We start from the raw sequence: 25,735 nt of genomic DNA on the forward strand, positions 1-25,735 counted from the left end.
CATGTGGCGCCTGAGGACCTTGGCACTGCTCTGCTTCACCGTCCCACTACAAGCATCTGTACTTGTACACCTTCCACCTCCTTTGTTCTCATTTGTGGCACTGCACAAACGCTTCAAGGTTACTACAGCTGCTGGGGTTACGAGATATTTTTAATATTCCCTCTACCAATGTGATTTAGTGCAGTTTTTCCCTTTATCTTTAAAATGCTCTCCACACCTCTGTAGGATTAAGGGAAGGGAATGGTCTTCAGCCTTTCCAGCTGAAACTGTTCCTCTTTATGTCAAGCAATTTGGGTATCCATAGCCATTTGGAAAAGGATGCAGTTGGATCTCTCACTGCTGCTTAGCATGCTCATCTGAGTGCAGAGGGCTACACAACTTCCAGTCATTGCTCCAATAATCATGTAGTGCTCCAAGTGTTTCTCTTCTAGAATCAAAAAGGCAGCAGCCTCTCAAGCCTCTATTGTGAGAAAAAGCTGCTCAGGCACCCAAATCCTGCAGAGGATTCAAATAAAATGATCCTGAGCAGAGATCGCTGCTGGTGGTATAGGACCAAAGGCTGCTCCTCTCTCAGAGAGAGCTCCTGAATTCCTCCATTCCTGTTTCCCATTTCCTGTGCCAATTTCCTTGAGTCACATTGTGAAATGCCTAACTCTTCCCAGGAAACCCATATAGCTACTTGGGGCTTCAAAACCATTGCATATAAGTCTGGGGCATGGCTCCTGTACCACAAAGCCTAACATGCTGGGCAACCCTGTAACCCACTTTCCCAGTCACAGAAATATTCTTGTTTTCTGCCTTCTCAGAAAATTGGGTAGGATGAACCAACAAGTGCTGAGCCCAGCTTACTTTTGATAGATTGCTGATGGATTACAACATAAAGAGCTTTATTCCTACTGGAGAAGGAGATAATGGATAAGCTGAGCATGAGACATTGCTCACGGCACTAAAGGCAGGAGCTGAGTGTTGGAAATAATGTAGGAATCTGTGCAGAGGAACGTCAGTATTCTCTAGTGTAGTACTAGGTAGTACCTCATTGTAACACAGTTATTGACAAAGCAAGCTAACGCTGGCGGAAACCTATTCTGCACCTCTGCTGGAAAGAAATGATGAGCTTAGGTGTGGCTCAGCTGGGCTGAGATTTGGTCAGACATGCCATCTAAACTCTATCACTTTTCTTAGTCAAGCCAGCTTCTGTTTTACACCAATGAAGTCAGCAATGACTCTTCCTAGGTGCAGGAGAGAAATTCTTGTTCCTTAATATAGCTGTCATCATGTGTGTTGTTTCACCTCTTGCTGTCAAACCAGGGCAATGTTTGGCTAGAAATACTTGTTTCTAATTCAGATTTATGTCTCCAGTGCTGTCCAACACTGCAAAAGCCACAATAGAGATGAGACATGATGGTGTGTCCTGTGTGCTTCATAAACAAGGAAATACAAATGCAACCGTGTATTGCATGGGAAAAAATAGTTAACGTTTGCTGGAGTGTATATCCTGTGTTAACTGTCTTAGGTTCATCTTTGCCATGGTTTGCAGCTAACAGAAAACCTTGACTTGTAGTAAGAGAGAGTACAAATGCCAGCTGCTCCAAAGTTTAATAACTAGTTTCCCCTGAAGAGAAAGATAACAAGCAGATTAAAATGGACTGCTATGGAGGTAGCGGGACTGACTCTATGTAACCCACTTCTGTGCTCTGTAATTCAATATTTTGAGACTGAGAGATTGTCATTATTGAGGTTCACAAGGGCATATAATATATAAATCATATCTACCGTAGCAAAGTGATAATTTCTTTTGATGAATAGAAGGTAGCTACACGTGGGTGAGAAAACTACCGTGTTTTCCTGTGATATTTTACAATTTGAACAATTACATCAGCTATTACTGCAGAAGTGCTTCAGGAAGGAAATTCAACACTATGCTGGCTGTCTGCATCAGACCTTGTCTTGATCATTGTGTCAGAGAGAGAGATTTCTCCTCCTTCAGCATCAGGAGAATAGGTGAAGACTAGCCATGTGGCTCTTGCCAAGTTTCAGGGCAAAGTAACCTTTCCTTTTAAAAAACACTAATCGCTTGCATAATATGTAGTGTACAAAGTGATCCATTCTGTAACTGCGTTGGCTGAACAAAAATCTTGCAGTAAGAGTGATAGGCAACATGCACTTTAAATTGGACTGTTTGAACTGAACCGCCTATATTATTGATTTTTAAGAGCAGAATGGGTCATTACAAACATCTAGCCTGAATAATGACATGGCAGGTGAGACTGCCAACTGCTATATTTCACATATAATCCAGAAGATGTCTGTTTAACCTTGCTCTTGCTGTTCCCCTAAAGCAAGGTGGATCAGCAGCACGATAGGTTTTAAGTATGCTTCATCGATAAAAAGAACATTTATCTCCAGAGCCTGTTCCTTGTCCTTATTTCTCTCTGTCTCTGATGCTGTATGGTCTATCTGTGGATTGCCAGAGGACTTACTGAAGAGTGTGGGTTACTTTAGACGCAGATGCAACCTCAAGTGTACTGTATAGACTCAGCTCCTGTCTGTCCAATGGGCAAAGCAGGGAGGTCTCCTGGAGGAGGGTTGCTCTAAACCTATACACCTTCACTTTTGCTTCTGACCATCATCTAACCATGGTACAGGTTAGATGGACCTGTGGTGTGACCCTCCAAGGCTGTTCTTGCATCCCTTTGGGTGCTTTGCAATTGCAGTAGCAGGGACTGCCCAAGCTTACTGAAATACATGTTAGAGTCCATCTCCAGTATCTTGGTGTACGATTTGCCTTTCAGCCCCAGACGCAGGGATATCAAAGGAGAGATACTGGGGAGCTGTGTTTCTCAGCAACATCCCCAACCTTCCCACTTACACTCTGTTTTCCATAGATATATTTATGTGGTATTTTGCAGTAGATGTGAACTCACTCTACCCACATACTGAGCCCACTTTGAGTGAGTCAGCTCCATCAAACAAGCTGAGTAGCTCTGGTTAACATGCTACTAAGCCTGAGAGGTTAAGAGGGGAAGGTTAGCAGCTCCGGTTCAGTGCCAGGTGAGGACCTGTGGTAACAGAGGGAGTGTGTGTCCTCCTGCATGTTTGTAGACATCCCCAAGGGGAAACAAAGTTAAGACAAATCCTCCCCTGCTTTCGTTTCTAAAAATTTCCATGCTCGAGTTTCCCACCCCTTCAGTACTGATTTGCTCTGTATCTCGTACTTGTTGTAGGAGTTTTTGTGTGCCAATAAAGCTGGCGACCAAAGTCGTTCCTGGCTCACCCGCGTATGAAACGCTCTGCTGGAAAGCAGTTTCCTTCCTCTGATGTCCCTCCTGGTAAAACAAAGCTGGTTTCTGTGACACGGTGACATCCAGCACAGCAGCTGCTGGTAACGAGGTGATTTTGTTAAGGATCAGAGAGGGATGAGAGCTGGGCTACCTTGCTGCCGTGTCACAGAGCCTGCTGGGGCGACGTAGCTGTGCATGCTGATCAGGAGTCTCTTCCCAGTAGCAGCCACGTAATATACACGAGGCAGGTAGAAGAGGCAACTGCCAGCCAGGATGCATTGCAAAAATGTAATTAATTGCCCCAAGGGCTTTGGAGGTAGGGAGATAATTTTCCCAGGCTCAGTCTTATTACACACACAAGTAATGGGTCATAGACCTTGAGCGTTACATGTGTTCTGGGTGTTTCTATTAGAGTAATTTCTGAACTTGGGTTTAGACAAGCCCTCTGTGCTAGGTATTGTGCAGAGATAAAAAGAAGTATTTTGAGTGGACTTATCCAATCAAAAAAGATAAAAAGGTGCCTCAGCAGAGATGTTTGCATCTGAACCGGTCGCTAGTCAGTAACTCTTTGACTGTAGTCTTACTGACTATAAGCGGGGCTCAAAAGGAGATGTCTGCATTGTAGCTCAAGAAGAATACAGCTTAGCCAATGCTGAAGGTGTGTTTCCTTAGCGGGAGAAACCAGCATCTCCCCCAGCTGTGGCTCGGATGCAGGGCTCCATGTTAACGGATAGTTACAGTGCGAGCAGGTCTTCAGCTCCAGTGCTGATGCCCTCGCTCACCCAGGTGCCAGGGGACAAGGGAGCTCTCTGGGACAGGAGGGCCAAGGTAATCTCCTACACAGGCCTCCGCACTCCTCAGAGCCCTACAGATCAAATGGTTTACGGGGGCTTCTTTGGATATTGTGCTACCACTCCACGATGATCACCTTTAAGTGCTTCTCCAGCTGTCCTTGGCTTCCTGCTGCTTTCCCTGTCTGCTTCTGAAGTGGGTTTTTTTTCCCCTTCTTTATCCTTCTTGCATGCATTCAGCATGTGCCTACAGTCCCACTGAAACCATACAGCCCCCACCGATACCCTTCCACCACTCCCATCTCTGCCACACCATGAACATGGTTCTTTTTTTGTGCAGTAGCACTTCATAATCCAGCTGTTTAATTCCAAAAGGCAACCTAAAGTTTATGGACATGTATCCTGAGTAAGAAAGAACTGTAGCACCCACCAGCTTCCACAAGATTTCACTCAACTGCCAGGTATCAAAAGATATATTAGCAAAATGCAAAAGCTTTTAGGAGGTAAAGTAGTATTTGGGAGCGTTAGGGGCTACACACCATCATCTCAGCTCTGTTCTGGAAATGGTGCAAAACATCCCCAGGTCAGGAGCAAATCCCAGGGGCTTCACTCATAAAAGCGGTACTTGCTTACCCCTGGGCATAGCAGTAGCTCAGTGATGTTCATGGTTTCACTGAATGGAAGGACTTTATCCGTGTTTCACCTTCATGCCAGGGACAATTACGGAGATGACTTCACCTCGTTCACTGCCTTTATGCAGGCAATGGGAGGATGCAGTGCTGGGCACAGGCTGTAAGATCCTGAGCTGACATGATGCAGAAGCACTGTGAGTTTTCTGTTACTGTGGGAGGAGGTATATTGCTAATGGCAGCCTCTTGACCTGCCTTAGTCTAACAGATTTCATGTGGCTCCAAGCCATAGTTCATTCAGCTCCAGAAAAATACAACTTTTAGGCTGTGTCATCGTTTTTTGCAAACACACCTCAGAAAGCAATAAGAGTCTTGCTGTGCCCATATCAAGGAAGAAAATTAATCATACCTTTAGTGTTTATGCAGTGATTTCTCCATTTTACACCGCTTTATTATTAGACGATGTATCATTTCATTGCAATATCCATCTCAGCTGTGCTTAAGTCACTTGTTTTGGTGTCTCTGAGTTTCCATATACCAAATGGGGAAAATAATTCCTTGGCCTCATGCTTTGTCTGTGTTGTCTCCCACTGGAGAGAGTTCAGGGTAAGGAATGACTCTTATTTCATGTATTAAACAAGTCTGGAAACGCAGTGTTGCCTTACAAGAATTTCTAATGGTTCTTTTTGAGTGCTTTCACTCCAAATGTTCCAAATTCTTGAAGCAAATAGTTTTTAACTGCTAAAAAAAAATGTCTTGTTTCCTGTCAACATTTCAAAACAAGAGAATAACTGGGTTTTTCTCATGCCATTTTTTGGTTTAAAAAAACTGAGATGACATTTAAGAGAAAATGAAAATGTTCTGTTTCAAAAACAGAGTAAAAATAAGAAGCTTTTATTTTGACATCTCCTGGGAGTGAAAATCAAATTTCCTCTTGCTAAAGTGTTTTCCAATAAAATCACTTTTGACATAATGCTAACTTTTGTTCTATGGAGTGGAAGAAGAGACTGGCATGAGGGTGAATATATTGAGTCCACAGGGACTGAAAGTGTCCATAAAGTTGGCTTAGGGAATGGGGCATTGCTGGCATGCAAATCAGGATGTGTAGATTTGGGGTTCTAATACATTTTTTAACAGATTGCTCCACACATGCTTTTCAGTTTAACCCTTTACTGATAAGCAGTGTGATAAGGAACATTTTATTGTTAGATCCTCAGATAAGCCAGTCTGGCATTTCCTAAAGCTGCCAGCTCCAGCCTGCCACTGAAGCAGAAGGGGTTATTTTAGCATCCTGCAGAGGAGTTTATGGCAGCTGATGTTGCTGAACAGCACAGAGACATTTGCCTTGATTAGGCAGAATTTGTGGCATTTTCATTGGGCTCTGAAGCTGATGCGTAGGAGAGTTTCTTCTGCACCCGCTTAGAAGTGTGCTTGTATGTAAGAGTTTCTTCTGCACCCGCTTAGAAGTGTGCGTGTATGTAAGTGGCTGTAAATGAGAGTGTCTCCGTTCCCTATGGGACCTTATGCTTGACTTGGATTACTTTTAGCAGAGTGCACGTACACACGCAAATACACACGCGCACACCCCAGCCCTGAAGGTTTTGTCCCTTTGATGCAAAAAATTAGTCCTGTGTGATAGCAAGCAAAAGAGTAACTGGAGCAATAAGATCAGCATAGGGATGTCCAGCTGTCTCTTGTCATTGCCATTTCATATCCCTGCAAATGAAGCGATTGGTATCTGCTGTCGCTCACATTGCTTTGATACCTGAGAGCCATAGTCAGAGGCTAAGAATACGCCAGGCGCTGCACAGATCAGTGCAATTAGACAGGCCCTTAATGACAGAGATTACAATATACACGTAGGACAAGGGACAACAGATAGCTACAAGCAGATGGGAGGAGGACTAGGGAACCATGCAGTGGGACCGCGGTGGTCTACCCACTAAGTGAAGGATACAGCTTACTAGTGTCTGAGCTTTCCTGCAAGTGTCATGTCGAACGGAAGAACAGCGCCTGGATCTGTGGATGTGAGGGTGAACAATGCCCAACCAGGAGGAGTATGAAGAGACTCGTCTGAATGCCAAACAGGTGTACGATAGAGACTGATATCATGAACTTATTGGAGCGGTGAGCGAGTTCCTTAACAATGAACAAGGAATGATTTGGGGATGGGCAGTGAAGAGCCTTGAAAATCAAGACCAGCAGTTCATCTGCTGTGACAGAGAGCAAAGAAATGTTAGAAGGGCATGAACAGAGAGGAACACCTGGGCAGAGCATTGGGTTAATGCAGTGACGATTGCAGCAGTATTCTGAGCTGTGTGGTTACTCATGAAAGCTGGAGAAAAAAGGTCTTGTAGTGGTGGCATCACTAGAACTGACAATCTGGGAATATCTGTACAATAGTCTAACAAGACTGGACTGTAGAGACACAAGAGACTGAAGTTCTACACCCTATTGTGTGTCTCTAGAAAATCAGTTCTAAATTGCTTGTTCTGAAATCAGGGCCTTTGAAAGTCATCCATATTGTAATAAACCCCGTCCATTACTTCAGAACTTAGAAATGATATGAGAACTGGAGCCCTATTGCATTAGCTGCTGTACAGGTATAAAGTAGTGTGGAGATCTTTAATGGCAACTTATTTTCCCCATTGCTATTTAGTTTTTCTTGCAATTTTCAAGGGGAATTGCTGGGGTGGGATGTGGAAGTCAAGGAGAAGAAAAGTACAGAACAAATGAGAAAAAAAGATGGAGGAAACATTTAAAGGACAGAAGTGCAAGGAGAACAGATGAAGATACTATGTGGCTATAGGGGTGGAGGGACTGAAAGAGTCAGCAGAGAGGAAAGAGTTCCTTTTCAGAGCACAGAAAACACCCTAGTGAGTTCAAGTGGGATTGTGGGCCCTTGCTTTCACTGCTTGTGCAGCTGCTCCTTCCAGCTTGAGTGGGTTGACTCCTCCCTTGTTATTCCCTTGTGCTGACTGTAGAGCATATCTGAATAGCAAAGAGATTTGCAATTAAGAGAAATGCTTCAGAGAGCTAAAAAAGCTCTCATTTTTGCTGAATATATATTTTGTTGCATCTTTTTTCTTTTTTTTTTTAAAGCCATTCAATTAACAATTAATAATTTTCAGGGTGGTCACCTGCTTTTACCAAGCACTGGAGTTTGATCCCTAGGTCTTCTAGCTAGCAAATAAGAAGGCAAGAAGCCTGATTTATCATTGCTATGAGAGCTGTTGCCTGGGTACTTTCATACTTCTGCACTGCTGAAAGGGAATGACCTAAAAAAAAAAAAAAGTGAAGCGTTTGTAAGCAAACACTTTACTTTTCACCTGAGAGATCTCAACTACACCTCTGCTCCATCCATCCTTCCCTCATTTTGTGCATCAGGCCTGGGTAGGAAAGGCTGGGAGGTAGCAGATGGGAGGCTGACTGTTGCTCAGTTTGGAAAGCAGCTTCTAACATTTGGCTCACACCTGTCAGCAGACTCCGTATACACTTGTTTATCCTCCTCTGTACCATATGTTTCTATGTAAAATCAGTTCCAATGATCTATTGCCTTACTTCTATCACTCCTATTATGGTCGTAACTGAGCATTTCACAGTCGTTAATGCATTTACCCTGACAGGGTCCCTGTTGCGTAGGCATCTAATATCACCCACTTTACAGATGGGTTAGCTGAAGCTCAGATCAACAGCTCCTCAAAAGTCTTGTTGAAATCAATGGGAAGGAGACACATCCCCAGGAGATGGGAGTTTGGGAGAGCAAACTACACGCTCAGTTTCACTCAAGGAATTTGCAGTGGAGTGAGGAATTCCTCTTTTGGGTCCTACATGGATGCTCAAAGTGCTGGACCGTTCTTGATTTCTTGACACAGAGCTGTTCCCTGCCTCTGCAAGATGCAGCAGACCCATGGTTGCTGGTGTCCAGTCTTTTTACATGCCTTGCCAGTAAATCCCCATCTCACAACTCTCCATGTTCCCACCAAGACCTGGAAGAGATGCTGTCCTCGGCAGAAGATTTAGTTAAAAAGTTAGTTAAAAGCCCGTTGGCCCAATGTAATGCCAGCAATCAGCTTAAAAGCGTTCTGCCCAAATGAGAAAAGTTAATATGGACCAAAAAAAATGCCTCTGCTGCTGTGGAGACTGCTTCTTCTGTTTCTTCTATTCTTTTTATTCTTGCTTGCCTCTCAGAAAAGAACTTCTTCGCAACCCTTCAGATTTAAAGTCTATGTAGGAGAGGGTTTTTTAAAATGTACTGTACGTACCTATCAGTCACCTACTTATTAATTATAACTAAAAGCATGATTAATCTGTCATGGATAAGGCTGCTAAGTAACCCTAATCATGCTAATGCATTTCTGTCACTTATACAAAAGGCAGCATTATTATCAGTTTTTACATCCGTGTATACTAAAGCCCATATACACAGCAGCTGCAGAGCACTGGTAACCTTCTTTCTGCCACAGGTGGGACGAGGTTGCATCATGGATATCTGTATTGCCCCCCCAGTGCCTGTGCAGTGATTTATTTCCTCAACACTAGTAGGATTTAATGATGTTATCTTTTGCAAATAACTTCACCTTCTAGAACAGATAACAACTACAGTTATGAAAAGTATTCCCAGGGGCTCATAATGACTATGACTGAAATTCCTCTGCGGGAGGGGTCAGCATGAAGACCAAGGTGCTACTTAAGCCCTGCAATGAGTGGGAGCTAAGAGATGCGTAGGTCTTATACAAGTGTGAATGTCTAAGGAAGACAATCCTTTTGATACTGCGGAGCATAATGCTTTCTCTTTTGTGTTCCTTTTCTCTGAATATTCAACTGATCCATTTTTTAATAGCCTAGATGTTGGAAAGTTTATTTCCAGGTGCCAAACTCAAAATTTGTAACCACACCTGAAATCCTTGTGCATCCATCCTGTCAAGAAGTCAATGGGCGGATATGCTAAATTACAGCTAAGCTACACTCTTTCACTTTGAAAATGTTCTGAAGAAAAGCTTTTCACAGAAAGGAGTTTCAAAACTGACACCTCCAGAAGGCTAATTATACCCTACAGTATTAGGAGCAGAAGACAGGTGGGTCACCCTTTGAAGGATCCATTCCACTGATGCGTGGGTGACCTGCTTAGACTTGATGCCCTATTTCTGGACAGGTGAACTATGAAGAATACAACCGTTAGGCTCATTAAATATGTAAATTGAGGAGAAAAAGCCTGACTTCAAATTTGCCTTTTTACACCTAGCTTTCGGTTAGCTTTTTAGTTAAATAAGGTGAAGTTTTATGTAAGGGTTTTGGTGTGAACTGCCTGAAACTAAAGAACTTCACTGCAAGATGACATCTGCAAGATGTAATCTGCATCCCTCCCGTGCTGCACGCCTCAGTGTCCCAAATAAAGAAACCATTTTGGTGTTCATCTGAGTAAGTGCCTTGCTGCATGCAGGCAGGGTCTCAGTCAGTAGGTTTCTGAGCATACAAATTTATGAGAGAGTCCCAGAAGTTTGTACAGGGTAATAGATTTTTTGTTCTAAGCATTGCAGTAGCCAACTCACAGTCAGTGCATGGTGGGAAAGTAGAGGAAGATTGGTAAGAAAATATAAACTGCTCCAGAACAAGTGTTTGTGTGGCTTTCACAGTCCTTTGCTTAGCTAACTTCCTTTTTTATTGCTCTTTAGTCATCACAGTTTGGTGTAATGCCGTCCACAGTAAATTGTTTGTAGCCATTCACATGTATTATAGTGACAAAGAAATTTTTAAAGTCACCATTAAATCTTGGAATGCTGTCCTTAACGTAGCAATTTCACTCTTTTCTTGCAAAACTGTGCTTCCCTACCCTTTCTTATTAATAAACATGATATCCTTCTGTTTGTTTTCCTTTCATTTTGCACAGCTGTACTTTTCTCTTTCATCAAGAGACAGTCACAATTTTGTTTGTCACACTGAAATACGGATTTTTTCTTCTTTATTTATGAATAACACGCTCGGATTTTCCTTATGGAATAGAAATTAAAACAGCACTGACGTTTAGAATGTAAAGGAATTGTTCGAACTGATTATAGTCATGTTAAAATGAGTCACGCACTTTTGGTCCAAACTTCCTGACACACACATCTATATATATTAATCATTGTGACATCATTGAAGAACTATTTTTATCTTGGTAATAAAAGCTTAATGCATTTGTCAACTTGTCAAATTATATTTAATCCAGTGAACATACAGACAGGTTAGGAAATATATTTGCTCTCAAATAATAGCAGACCTCAATTCTACATGTCTGAAAATGCTGTGCATGTAAAGGTATGTAAAATATTTGCAGTTTTGAAATATAAGTGAAAAGCACACTGTAAAAACACAAAATGAATGAGGTTTACTAAGAAGAATTAAACTCACCTGTCAACAAATGCATGGTGTAGTACAAAGATAGGATCATTTGCAGAGCCTTGTACTTGGGACATGGAGCCATTCATGTAGATGTGAAGTGCATTATGCAAACCGCTTTGAGATATGTTTGATATTGCAGTCCGTGGATCAGCAAAACCTGTATATTCAAGAGGAAATCATATGCTGATATGACAATGCATATAATGCTTTTTGCAGTAAGACTCAAGATCAAAGGACCTACTTTCACTTCATTTACAGTCAGCTTTTTAGACAACGGCTAAGGAAAACACGTAAAGGAGTGCTAATGTATTTCAAAGGCATAGCGAAGATGAAATTAGAATAAGCTAAATTAAAACTCCTGCCATGTAGCTAATGCAGCATGTCAGCAAATGTACTGCTTAATTGCTTTATATTTTTAAATTTCTTTGTCCATTTTGTCTGGCTGTTAAAAGGCAATGTAATCCCTGCAGACATTTATGTGTGTACGTTTATTCATGTTGAGAAAATTTATTCACTTTATTTTCATTTTGATCTCTATACTTACAGGTTCCTAAGATAAAACAGGCTATTCTATCATATCATATACTCAGTCATTTAATAATGTTTGTCTCTACAGAACACTTTTTGTTCTTTTCTCGATAGGAGCCAACACAATATGAGATATAATCCTTACAAAAGGATTTGGTGAATAATCAATAATCTTCCACAGTCAGACTTGTAGGATGAAAGTCTGTGGATTGCTGTTATTTTGGAGGGCACTTAAAATATGGGCTTTGAGAAGAGGTCACAGACCAACCCCCAGATAGCAAGTACTGGAAGATGAGTCTCTCCATGAGTGTTTATTTTGGTAGCCTGTCCATACCTCATCTCTGATGTTGGTAGCCCTTCTCAGCATCCTGACAGCCAAGCTTCCTCCCTACTTGTAAGGACTCCTAATAAAAGTCAACCATCTGATCCTTCTCTGGGATTTTCCAGGAGAATAAAAGCAGAAACATGCGTTGCCCTCCCAGTCTATTTCTTAACCTGATGCTAGTTCTACTATTTAACCCTCACTACAAAGCCTCTCTGTTGTCTCTCTTTGATTTGGTTCCTGAGGATGTCTTGTTTTCGCAATTTCTGTAAGCTGTAGGATGAGGAAGCATAGTGGAGACAGATTAAAACATCTTTACAATGTAACAATCAGATAAAAAGGGCTGTGAACAATATGCTTGTTGTGCTGATCCTCAGTGTTTTCGCAATTTTGTTGCAGTTTATCAGGTCTGCAAGGTAAGGAAAAGAAAGATGATAGCTCTTCTCTTTGGGAAATGCCTCACGCACTGTGAACACTTGCTTGACTTACTTGTTTGGACCAAGAACTAGCATCTGAATGAGGGTCAGCAATATACTTTTGAAGTGAATCTCCCAACAGTCCTGTTTCATGCTGTGACTCACATCACAGAGCAATGTCTGACTTTGCAATCTGGATCCCTTTTGGAGGAAACCTAAAATGTGCCAACGATCAGTGGGTGTTTAGTTCATAGGACTGAACTAGAGCTAGTGTGAAAGGACCCCTTCCCTGTCAAAACCCTCATCTATAACATGGAAGTCGGGTCCTCAGTACCAACTGTTTTGCTCTTTGGATTTGTTCCTCTTCGAGCCACACAAAGTATTAAGATGTGGCTAGAGATGCCTTATGGGTAGAGTCATACTCTGTGAACTTGAAAACCTGAGTTTTAGACACCACTGGGACTCTCATCTTCTGTATCAAATGATTGCATCGCTTTGTCACTCTAAATTCCCTCATCGGGCTTTGCCTTGTCTGTTAACCTCTTCAAACAAGGGAAAAGCATTTGGCATAAAAACACTGATAATTATAATAAAGACCAAATCATAGCTGTGATGCCTAGGAACCAATATACCATAATAACCATCCATCTTTCTGATTGTAATAGTATGACAAAGATTTTGAGAAATTCAAGGGAAGTCAGAGTAGAAAACATAATCAGGAGAGTTGGAGGAGGTAAAGTTGGCTTATGATGAAAATTGTAAGGCTTCAGGCTGGAGTGAGTCTGGGTTTAGGAGACAAAGAGGAACATGTTAACACCTACAGATAACAGCAGGTTTTGAATAAATTAGATGTGGACTGGGATTATTGAAGACACTGCATGGTGACATAAACAGAAGTGGGCAGAAGTTCTCAAAGGGAAAATCTTGCCCACAGAAATTTGTCTGATGGTGAATGCTGTGTCACTTAGCTGTCAATCAGGGGAAACAGCAGACTAAAATATCACCTATGAAGAATGATGTACATTGACAGCCTGGCCAGAACTCACAGGAACCGACGGCAAGAATTTTGGCCTTTGCTGATGGCCACAGTGCGTGATCCTTGGGATCAGTTGATGTAGCGATACTAGGAAATTTCTGTGAATATTAAATGAAAATGATCTATATGTATAGCATTCTGAAGCAACTCTTCCACATATATTCAGCTGCTTTATAAGTATGTTTAAGGGGAAGATAAACTTTATGCAGAGTCTAGGCAGAAGGCTAGATTTTTTATATCACACTTGGGATACTTCTTAAAATTTCTTAACACGTTGCAAACTCTTGATCTAGTAATTCATAAAAAAATATACAGAATATGCATTTTGGCTCTGGACAGCTTTTCATGGAACATCTGCACATGAGCCATTTATCTTAAAAATCAAAAGCTCTGTAACTGGGACACCTTTAGCAACCTCACCCCCCAGCTCCCAGTTAACTGGGGTGCATTCAGTCAGTGTCAAAGGTGACATCATGTTTAACCATGCGCATGAGAAGTTCTAAAATCTGCTTTCTTGTTATGAAAACTCCATATAAATTGTAAAGTTAGCAGGAATAAAACCACAATGTGGTGTCACTTAATTTTATTAACCTGGGTCTTATTGTTTTCTCTCAGAGTTTTTAATAGGCATCAGTACATTCGGGATGACATACTCTGAAATGGGGTAGAGGCAATTAAAAAAGAATGTGTGAAAACAGGAGAATTTTTTCAGAGTACGGAAAACTTTACTAAGGTGGCTGCAGTAAAATCACCTCTACAGCAAATGTGAGGCTACAGATCTACAAGCCCAGTGAGCTGAGATAAGAGCTCCCTGCCTCGAGATAGGGGAAGTCCACTTTCTCCACCTGCCTTGCCCCACGCTGTGCCTTCCTCTCGCATGCGTTAACTGCACCTCCTCACTCCTTCTGTGAACTGATTTAACTCACTAGTCTGGCAGTAAACTACCCTGGAGTGTGGGATGTCAGGTTTTTTTCCAGGCTGAGATACAGTATCTCATGTAAGGGTATGATGAGAACCAGTGTTGGTACCGAAAAAGGAGGGAGAGCAACTGGCGGTTGGATGGAGAAGATTGCATAGGGAAGCAGGACTGCAGCCGGCGGCAGTGAGCTGTTAAATCACCTGGCCAGTATAGGAAGCTGTAGCATTCAGACATCCTTTCAAACCCTCATTTAATTATGGTGCATTAGCAACAGCCAATAGGGCATACATCACTGAAGCGAATGGAAATTCTACCAGTGATTTCAATAAGAGAAAAATCACATTTTTAAAAGATCATAAACGTGATTCTGCTGCTGCTCATAGCACTGTAAAACAGTAACAGTGACGCAGTGGATTTAAAGTAGTTTCACTGGAGGCAGGCCAAATTAAATCAGATGGGGATTTAGCCCAAAGTTTATTATAGGAGGAGCTAATGATGCCACTCAAAACTAAGGCTGCCTGACAGTTTTTAGGATGATATATAGGTGGTTGTCACTGAACATGCGGTTGGGTCAGGTGTGCCTTTTAATAGAGTATTTAATTATATTAACTGTGGGTTTTACAATCTAACAACAGAGGCCACAGAAGTCCGTGTACAGTCAGTCAAGTGCAAAGATTTATATATTGAAAGCAGGTAGTGTTTTGCTCGGTTGCTCAGTTGCCACTGACTGAAGTAAGTACGCTTAGCAGAGGGTACGCAGGACTCGGAGAGCGTTAGCAGTGCTCAGTGCTACAGGAATGGAGGAACCATTCCAACAATCCTATCTCCTCTGATTGTCTTAACGGACTGCTCAACATCTGTGGCATCCCTAACAACACTGAGCTATTCATAACAGTTTTACAGATGTTTTTTTAACTGCAAAACTGTTTTTCTTACTAAATGAATTTCAGTTTTGTATGGGTTTATAGGCCAGTGGTTAGGAGAGCTGGGACTTTAAAGGTCAAATTCTGCTTTGTATGTTCCATGTTGAGGGGATCAAGTGCACCTTTAGGGGATCGAGTGCACCCTCTGTAAGTTTGCAGGTGACACCAAGTTGGGCGGGAGTGTTGATCTGCTGGAGGGCAGGAAGGGTCTACAGAGGGATGTGGACAGGCTGAATCAATGGGCCGAGGGCAGTTGTATGAGGTTCAACAAGGCCAAGTGCCGGGTCCTGCCCTTGGGTCACAGCAACCCCATGCAGCGCTAACAGGCTTGGGGAAGAGTGGCTGGAAAGGTGCCTGGTGGAAAAGGACCTGGGGGTGTTGGTCAACAGACGGCTGAATATGAGCCAGCAGTGTGCCCAGGTGGCCAAGAAGGCCAACGGCATCCTGGCCTGTGTCAGAAAATGGTGTGGCCAGCAGGAGCAGGGCAGTGATCGTCCCCCTGTACTCGGCACTGATGAGGCCGCACCTCGAGTCCTGTGTTCACTTTTGGGCCCCTCACTACAGGAAAGACATGGAGGGGCTGGAAGAGCAGCGAAGCTGGTGAAGGGTCTGGAGCACAAGTCTTATGAGGAGCGGCTGAGGGAACTGGGGTTGTTCAGCCTGGAGAAAAGGAGGCTGAGGGGAGACCTGATCACTCTCTACAACCACCTGAAAGGAGGTTGTAGCCAGGTGGGGGTTGGTCTCTTCTCCCAAAGAACAAGGGATAGGATGAGAGAAAATGGCCTCAAGTTGTACCAGGGGAGGTTTAGATCGGATATATGAAAAAATTTCTTCCCCAAAAGGGTTGTCAAGCATTGGAAGAGGTTGCCCAAGGAAGTGGTTGAGTCACCATCCCTGGAGGTATTGAAAAGATGTGTAGATGTGGCACACAGGGAGATGGTTTAGTGGTGGACTTGGCAGTGTTAGGTTGATGGTTGGACTCCATGACCTTAAAGGTCTTTTCTAACCTAATGATTCTATGATTCTATGGCTGAGTCCAACTGGCTGATATATTTAGTTCCACTCTCCCTGGGGTTGATTTTTTCTTTAACAAGGATTTCACATTTTAGAGGATTTCAAGTGAGATAGATCCATCTAGTTTAAAACAGGAAGGGAGATATAAAGAATTTTAAGGCCATATCCTTGCTGGTCTTTGAAGTTAGTTAGTGATGTTCTTCTGGCTTATGTTCATTGATTTTTTTCTGCCATTGGCAATCTCACAGGAAATTTTTCAGGGTTAAATCTTACATATTTTCTCAAGCAATCTTATTACTGTAATCTCTCCGGAGTGAGGTAGCTGCAAGGTCTGCAGAATTTGGCCTAGGGGGCTATAGTAAATGAAAGTTTGTGATTATCTAATTTAGACCATGTCAACATCTAGGTTTTTTCTTAAAATGACTCTTGTAGACCTTCACTGTGGGCTGGGCTGAATAGTCTTTCTAGTTCTCTAGTAATGACCCTCTGCAACTTGACAGCACTTTCTCAAAGTGCAGCATAAATTTATCCAGAGGTTGAGGTTTGAGCTGGGTGAGGAATGCTGGCTGTAGGCTAAAACTTTTTTAATTAGAAGTTTTCTGTTGGCAAACTTCATTTTGAATAACCATTTTTCATTAGCTATATGGATAGTTATGAAAAATACTGAAAAAAGTTTTCCAGATGAAAATCTCTCATTTCAGAAGAAAAGGAAAATGTCCTATTAAAATGAAATTACATTTTGAAATGTTTGATTTTTTATTCTATTATTTCCTGACAGAACAGCAGTAAGAATACATAATTGTGACAGACAGCGGAATGCTATGACATGGCTTGACTTGATACCATGTGTCATGAGTTAATTCCTGAATAATGAAAGTAATATAGAGTTTTTAGAATTTAAAAAAATAATAATCTTTTTTTTTCACTTTGTGCAAAACTTAGAAGGCACTGATTTTCATTTGGAGTTGCCATGAATAAAATAATTTTGAATGTGGAATTTGCTTATAAATAAAAATAAATTCTAAGATTTTCAGCCATCTCTTATTCTTAGGAGGTAGCATTCAAGATGTCACACCAAACTGAACTGCACAAAGAAGAAACCCAACTATTTCATTTGCAGTCAGCTAATCCATTTCCGATCTCACCTGATGCTTATAAACTAGAACTGTTCTCTTCTTGTATCCAGGAATTGTCCAATGAAGCCAACAGTGTTCCCCGGTTAGGGCACGATTCAACAAATCCTATTTAAAATAATTGCTTTCACTTCAAAGGGCAATGTGCAAACTGCTTTTAACCTGTTATTTTTCAGTCAAAGCAGACACTGGCCTGTCCCAGAGTGAGAGGGCAGCTCATGCGCTCAGCCTCAGGGGGTTGTTGTTTTATTGAACAATATTGACCTTTGCTGTTTATGGCTGTTGTGGTCACCCTTCAGTGACACAATTTCTGTCACTATTGCAGTGTTTTCTATTAGACAAACACAGATTCAGCCTGTGTTGTTGGCATCTGCTTATAATGATGCTGATACTTATCCCTTTGAAGGGTTAAAAGGTGTTGTCTTTGCTCCAGTGCACTCAAGCACTGAAGAGCATAAAATTTTGCCCAGAAGGGGTTCTCCTATGTGACTGGTTCTTCTAAGTGATCACAGGTGTTTTTTATTACAGAACTAAAACTGAGGAGTAAATCTCATATTGGTGCAAATCAGGAGCCACTCAATTACAGTCACTAGCTTGGTTCTGGTCATCTTTTGTAAATATAGTGTAACTCCAGTAAAGTCAGTGAACTTTGGATTTACTTTGGATCTGAAAGAGATTAGAATTTGACCTTAGGTGTATTGGCACAAACTTGAGTAAACAAGTAAAGGATTGAAATGCTTTTTGCTTAGAAAAATAAGTAGATGTTAGGAACTCTAGAGTGTTAGCAGGTTCATAAGAATGCCACCACGGAGAAGTGGGCACTGACACAATAAATGTAACCTGGCAATTTAAGCTTGGCATCTGTACACAACAAAAAACTAAGCAGCCCATTTGTAAGAAAGGAGTAACACTATGTGTAACACAATATGGGGTTTTTTTTGGCAGTAAAGCTTGTTTGAAAACTTTTCACCAACTTTTTCAACATTAGCCATATATTCTTGGCTTCACATTGGAGTTCACTGTCTTGTTAGCTAAATAAGTTAGTTGACAGAAATGTTTGTGGTCCTGTGGTGTAAAGTTGATTGCTGAAATAATTCAGGTTAAAAAATAAAATATCTTCGAAGATATCAAAGTATCAAAAAAGAAAAAAAAAAACAAACCACAAAAAGCTGTCTCAGAATAACAGTGTGTCTGACAGAATAAGCTCCATCTCCATAGTAAATAGATAAATACCTACTGAGCCACATCCAGCTTACATTCAGACAGACTCATCTCCAAAAAAGCCCCTTATGATGGAACGCTGTGGACACAGTTTCACTTCAGTGATCTCTAGCTTTAATGAAATATTGTTATGGAAAGAAAGGTAACATCAGTCTGTTGACCTTTACTCTCTTCAGTATCAGCTCTTGAGCACCGTAGATCTCCTTTAGCTAGGCTATAAAAATTAGACAATATAGGATCTGGTAATTGCAGTGGGAGTTGGACTATGAGCAAACATGGTCACTTTCTTAACAGGATTTCCCCTAGAATAGAGAGGTTCTAATGTGAGGTGGTTTGGGTTTTTTTTTTTTGTTTCATGTCTGCAGAGGTTCTAAGGAAGGGACATTCACTGCCTCAGTCTTACCCTACTGAGCTTTTCCTCACTGTGCCTTAGCTTCCCAGGCTCCCTCCACATGCATCCCAGGACTTACAAGGGTCCACCTTCACTTCTAGGAGAAAAGGCGCTGCTCAGTCTCTTTTCTTCTTTTTCAGAATCACAGAGGAGGGATCCTACAGATGGCCTGAAAGGGCTACAGTGCGTGTCAGGGAGGGCACGTTTGGATGGACGGATAAAACAGGCATGCTCTGCCCCTGCCTCGAGCTAACTGGATGCATCCAGAAGCCGTGCAACACTATGACCAAGGTAATATAGGCTGCTTCTGTAGCTACCTAAGCTGTACGGCTTCTGAATCATATCTGACTTGCATACATCCTCAAGAACGTGCAGGTTTTTTTCCCTAGTCTATTAGGAGAACTATCTAAATCACATGAAAACCATTAAAACTTATTGGTGGCAACCTGGCATGTCTCCTGTGGCATTTGGAGGGCTTCAAATGGCCACAGTGGTAAGCTGGAACTTCATAACCTCAGTTAGGAGAAAGACGAACACTCTTCAGCTTCTGAAGGGTTGTTACACAGAACAAAAGAACTCACTTGGAGGAAAATTTGATCCAGAAGAGCTCTTTTCAGATGCAGTGACATTGCCATTATTCAGATTAAAGCCTGACCCTCTTCAAGTGTGATTGGCAGATGACACTATGATATTAACAAAGACCAGCCGCTACTGTGCTTGCTAGCCATGAAATTAATGTGACAAAGAGACAGCAATAGAGAAAAGGTTTGATAGATTAATCAGACAAAACTCTGTTTCTGATTTTAGAGTTAAAATAACTTTTTCAAGGGTCTTTGAGAACTGTAGGTGCTTTCCCGGTCATTGTGCAATTCTGTCTAACATCTGTTTTGTTGCTTTTTTTCATATAGCTATGTTATTTTCAATAAGAAAATGTATCCATTTGTATCAAAAGGGTATACTTGATCTATGACTGTTTAGCTGCCAGTTCACACTTAACATTGACAATAAGCAGGTTTTGCCCTTTTTCTGCAACTACTCACTGAATTATTGTTATTTAATGAGCAGTCATGATACTGAAGTTTAGGCTTTGTGAGTGAGCAGTCCATTTTGACTCCGCTTCCCAGTAAACCCATATAACTTGCTCTGCATAACTTCCATAGAATGTGCCTTTGCTTTTGTTTACAAAACTAACAGCATGATTGTAGACCCTCATTATTTCATGACCTGTTTACTTCAATTCTCCTTTCTCTACTCCTCCTATTCTACCCTCTTCATTTATTCACGTAATTTATGGAGAAAAATGTGAATGAGCCTCTACTCAATTATGACACCTTTTTCTCTCCCATACTTCATGTGGTTTCTGTTTTCAAAGGTAAAAAGCACTGCTATGTCCAGAGCTGGAGTCAATTAATGTCTGGATTCTCTGTTGGCTTCAGCAGACAAATTCCACAGTTTTGACTGTTTTTAGAGCAGAAACTGGTTCACTTTTTTTTTTTCCCCAAGAAAGCTTTTTGGCATTCCACACTGCATTAAGAGTAATACTGAACATATTAAGAGATTTGCTTTCTTATCCTCACACCCACTCCTATATTGCATTATTTTGGCCCTTGCACAGTTCCTTGTAAGCAAAAATCTCTGGGACATCAAAAGTAGATCATATTTGATTCAGATGATATGTGATACTGTAGGAATATTTACTGATAAATATATGAAATGTCATCCTTGTTTATTAGCAATTTAGCAAGATGCAAAAAAGATTGAGTAGACAGATAATTAAGAATAACTGTTCCTTTTAGCAAAGAACCCTTGTTTACTAGCAAATTAGGAACATTCAAAACAGGTTGGATAGTTAGATAATTAAAATAAATTCTTTTGGAAATGATGCTAAGGGTAATTTTTGAGGTATGACTTAATCCCTAATCCTTAGAGTCTGGGGAGAAGTCTGCTATGGACTTCACAGTGGCAGGATTTAGACATAACATGCCAAATGGCAGCATCCTCTCTCACCCTTGTTGTCCAGCCTCGCCTATGGAAGACAGTGGATTCCAGGGCAAACCTGTAACCCACACGGACATGGTTACGATCATGTGTAAGTACATTATTAGATGATCTCCTTTTATGCAGCGCTACATTTCTTTGCTGTGCCTGGTGCTGACTATAGCAGGAGATAAAATCTCCTAACAGATGGATTTAGGGTCTGATCTAGTCTATGGTTTCTATTGTCTTATCAAATGCCGTTAATGTGGTTCTTTCTGTCTGTTGCTATTCCAGGAGAAAACATAACTTTTTCTTTCTTTTTGAGTGGTGCTTCGTGGAATCAGTTCAAACCGCCCAGAGTTTAAAGACTCTAACCCCAAAGAGAATCAATTTACAGATGGAAATGGCATAATAGAATAAAACACGTTACCTTCCAAAGTGTTTCGGAAACTGTAATTGGCCATTTTATCCATGGATCCAGATTCATACTGAGTCAGTGATAGGCAAAATTCAACTTCAGCTGAGGATGGGAGCCTTGGGGTCCTTGATTTATCATTGTTCCCAGGATTTCGTAGTATAGGCCCCTCACTTGTGGCATTGCATAAAGCCTGTTGGCTGTTGTACTCTTCCGATCGAGTACAAATTACCTGTATAAAATACTTTCTATTAGCAGAGCTGCAATTGTAAGAAATAAAAGCAAACAAAAGAGGTACTTTGATTTTTTTTTTTAAAGGAGCATAGAAAATGTACAATGTAATAAGATTATTGCAAGAATATATATTAATTTTTAAATTTTCTATGTACAATTGTAATATAAGCTTGGTTATTTCATAGAAGACACCCCTCTAGTACCATGCACATTTTGAAATAACACATTAGTCTGTATCTGAAACTACCCATGTGGACTAAGGCATCAATTCTCATTTATGCCCTTGAAAACTCACCGGGGCTAAATTCAGTGTTACCTACCAGTGCAGCAGGACACAAACGGAGTTAAATCTGCTGCTGCAGTTGCTAAATGGAGGCTTTTTGGCCTCAGCAGACTGCTGAACAAAGCCATTATCACAGATTTTTCTCCCCACACAGTAAGAGGGGGAATTGTTAACTTGGAATATGAAAAAAAAAATATCTTTTATTCTGAAAATACCTGTCTGTGCTTTGTCAGACTAAATGGGCACTTAGTGTCACTATGTCTTGCTGATGCCATACGTACAAAATGGGAAAAGACGCTGCTCTACTTCCCAGGAATGTTGTGGGGATGAACATGTATCACCAACTGACATACCGTAGTGATGGGTATTAGTAAAGGACCTGAAGCAGAAAGACGGATACAGATATTAAATACTGTCAGAATCCAGCATCATTTACACAAATGTTCTGGGTTCACAGGCAAAGTCCAGTTACCACGGCATAACAAGTCATTATTTTTCAGATGCTCTATAGAAGCTGCCAGTCCATTTTGAGACTCCTGGAAGAGCAAGGTAGTTCAATGTAACTTCAAACGATATGCAGCTAATTTTGGCTGAGTCAAACTCCTTCACATTTGCCATGGGTTAAATGTGCCCCCACAGACTGTAAGTATCACTATGGTGCTTCTCAATTTCTTTTTAAAGCACAGTAACTTATTTGTTACCAAAGCACACGGGTCTTCTGATGACCATGAGCTTTTCTAGTAGTTCTCACTGCATCTCCTGCTTGGCCAGAGAAGTGATCAGAATGAGACAGAGGATTTTTTTCATATTCTGTTACAATAAACCTACAGGGAGTTAGTACAAGTACTAACTCATATTTCTTCTTTATACTCAGGAACTTGCCTGATGTGGAGTCAGGATGGAGGATGGAGAAAAAATATGATGACAAAATGGCAAACAGAAAATCAGACTAGAGGGTTTGGTGGGTGTGTATAATAGTACCGTTGATGGGTCTATGAAAATGAAACAGAGCAACAGTGGCTCAAAACTCCCAGAATTTTTTTTGTATCCCTTTGAGGTGAGGCTGAGGGTCTGAAGCAAAATTGCTTTCTGTTGTTTTGCTTTTTTTCTGAAGAACCCGCCAAACCAAATAAAACTCCAAACCACCAGGGATCCCATCAAAATGTAGGACTCTGTTGTTAGCAGGAAATCAACGTGGTTAATGAGAACTTTGTGTGGAGAAAGAACAGGTCTCGTTATTGAGCGAAACATCATGGGGAGAAAACACGTAACTGAAAACTCCAGACTTTTTTCATCATGGAGGTGTATTTCTATTTCAAGGACTGAAACAATGAACAAGAAAGTGAGTGTAAGCAATCATATCCGCTGTGAATGATATGGAAGAACATGAGATTCTCTGCTAGTGAAGGAAATGAGGGGGACATTCATTTCACCAACACTAGCTGTGTACAAATTGCCAGACTGAAGCAACACTTTAGGACGACCTCTGCAGTCAATAGAGAGAGGCATCTCTTGAGTGTGATTCAGCCCTCCTAAGCCAGATGTCTGGTAGGTGAGATGTACTTCCCTCTAGGGGTGCCTAACTCTCTCCATTGACTAAGTCAATGAAAGAAAATTTGTAAAAAAATCAATGCAGAAACTGTCTCCAGACTGCAGTTAGCAAGGGAAGCAAAATTAAGAGTGTTCAACTTAACGCTCTGCTTCTGCATTAGGATGGGATGAATCACACCCTGGAGGCACCGATGTGCCTCTGAAGTGACTAAAGACAGAGCCAAAGGCAAGTTTCTGTGCTGCCTAACTAACTTTTGAATGAGTGGAAGGAGATGAGATGAGTCCTTTTCTAAAAGTGATTTGACCAAAAATTCACAGAAAATGTATGATGGAGCTGGTGATATAACCTAGATTTCTTAAGAATCTGGAGTTCTTAAGTGAGGAATTTCCTATGAATAAATTATTCTCATCTTTTTTTTGAGGAGATAAGAAATCTTAATAGAGAAATTTATCCTTACAGACTGCTCTATAAGCTGAAATCTGCCCTAGTCTGTTAAAAGTACTAAGGTGCCCTTGGAGGCCGTAGGTAGTGGTCCAGCGGAGAGTTTCACGTACACATTCCTCCCAGAAGCTCGCCAAGTGGGTCAGTACTGTGTGCCTCTAAGAAGCCTCTTCTAAGAAGCCCCACTGAGAAGTGAAAGGTAGCGACAGGGAGAGACCTACAGTTAAAAACATAAAGTGTAACTGTGGTACTGGTTTTATGATTGTTTTGTGTTACTGAGTTTATTCCTGTTAGAAGGAAAAGAGGGGGATGACTCAGGCTGAGGGAGATGCTCCAGTCGCGTCTTTGTTTCTAAAGAATGCGCAGACCTCTGTCCCTAGAAGGGCACTACTGAAGAAGGCAAATATGTCTTGGCTGGTGAAGCTCAACCCAAGTGGATCCCTTGGCTCAGACACTACATGCATTTGGATTTTCTGTTTAGCTCTGTTTCCTATGGACTTTAGCTAGGTCCATATCTTCTTCTGGCTTCTGTGCCCTGTCATCTCCTATCTTTTCATCCTCTCCCCACCACCCTGGGGATATATCCCCTTTGTGTCCTAAAGAGGAATCACGTGCTGCCTTCAAGACTAGCTTGTCAGATATTCAGACAGGGAATCTTCAAGCATGAGTGCAAATATATCTAAACAAAGGGACATTTCCCCTTTGTTCTGTTTATCCATTTCAGTGGGATTTAATGCAACTGTTAATGTTATGAGGCTTATAAAGGGTTAGAGTGCTAATATTTTTTTGTTTGTTTGTTTAAGTCTCAGTATACTGTCTGATTAACTGAATTCATCCTAAACAGAAGCCAGATGCTACAAGGCATCTGGTAGCTCATGGTCAACAAATGCCAACATAAGGGGCAGGAATGAAAATGCTTATTTGTGACCTTCTGCTATTTGTTCTGAACTAAAAATTAAAGTCTGGCCATAAAATTAGCCAGGATGATTTTCCAGAAAGGTGCAACTTAGGTAATACAAATTATGGGTCTATCCTGAAACTACAATTTGCTGTTTTATCAATCATGTCATGTGCAGGTGGTAACAGAACATATGTCAGTTAAATGGTTCTTTCTGGATGTAATCTGCATAAAGCACACACAAAATGGGTCACATCATTGCCGCCTTTCCATTCAGCAGGAGGACTTTCTACCAGAAATATGCTGTGTTAACACATGATTTTTTTTTTGTTCCCTTTCAGAACAGTCCGGAGCAAATTTCTCAGTTCACCCTGGCCAAAGCTTCATATTCAAAGGGCACCCAGTGCCTGCTCTCCTGCATGCATAAATTCGCTGACTCCCGGGGAATTATTAGGAAGATACTCGGAGGAAAAGCTTATGTAAGTAGTTAGCAGAGCAAATGCCAGTAGATGGCAGTCCAGAATATGCAGCATCGCTCCTGGGCCTTGTAGAACCCAGCAAAAAAAATCCCTCCGTGCACTGCAGTTGAGATCTTTAGCACAGCTCTTGGTATCGTTTCTTAGAAAACAGACTGTAAATGTGCGGAAGCGTTGCTGCTGTCTCGCACCTTTTCGCAAATGGGAAACCCTTTTGCCTTTTAGTTTGTAACTGCTCGCACAGAACAGCCCCTGCACCTAAATAAAGTGAATTGCATTACAGGAGCCTTCAGCAGTGTTCAGTCCTTTGTCTGATATTTTTCAATTCAAAGCTTTAGGGGTTTTGGTGACAAATTCTTTGTGGTTGCTTTGGACTTATCAGATCTGCACTCACAGGGACATGCAATACATGTAATATATACCTCAACAGCTGGAAAAAGGTGATGAATAATTTTCTGTGGTATTGAAGTA

General features: G+C 41.3%; 1 protein-coding gene across 1 annotated transcript in view; it reads right to left on the bottom strand.

The window, feature by feature from the left end:
• Nucleotides 1-25,735, bottom strand: part of TYR (tyrosinase) — a 50,489-nt gene that overhangs the window by 18,246 nt on the left and 6,508 nt on the right. The window contains exons 2-3 of the mRNA XM_049823460.1: nt 21,396-21,612; nt 11,095-11,242 (exon numbers count right to left, since the gene is read on the bottom strand). Of these exons, the coding sequence (XP_049679417.1) occupies nt 11,095-11,242; nt 21,396-21,612 (365 nt within the window). The remainder of the gene's footprint in view (nt 1-11,094; nt 11,243-21,395; nt 21,613-25,735) is intronic.

This window comes from Accipiter gentilis, chromosome 19 (assembly GCF_929443795.1).
Source record: "Accipiter gentilis chromosome 19, bAccGen1.1, whole genome shotgun sequence".
In the NCBI taxonomy this organism is placed as follows: Eukaryota; Metazoa; Chordata; class Aves; order Accipitriformes; family Accipitridae; genus Astur; species Astur gentilis.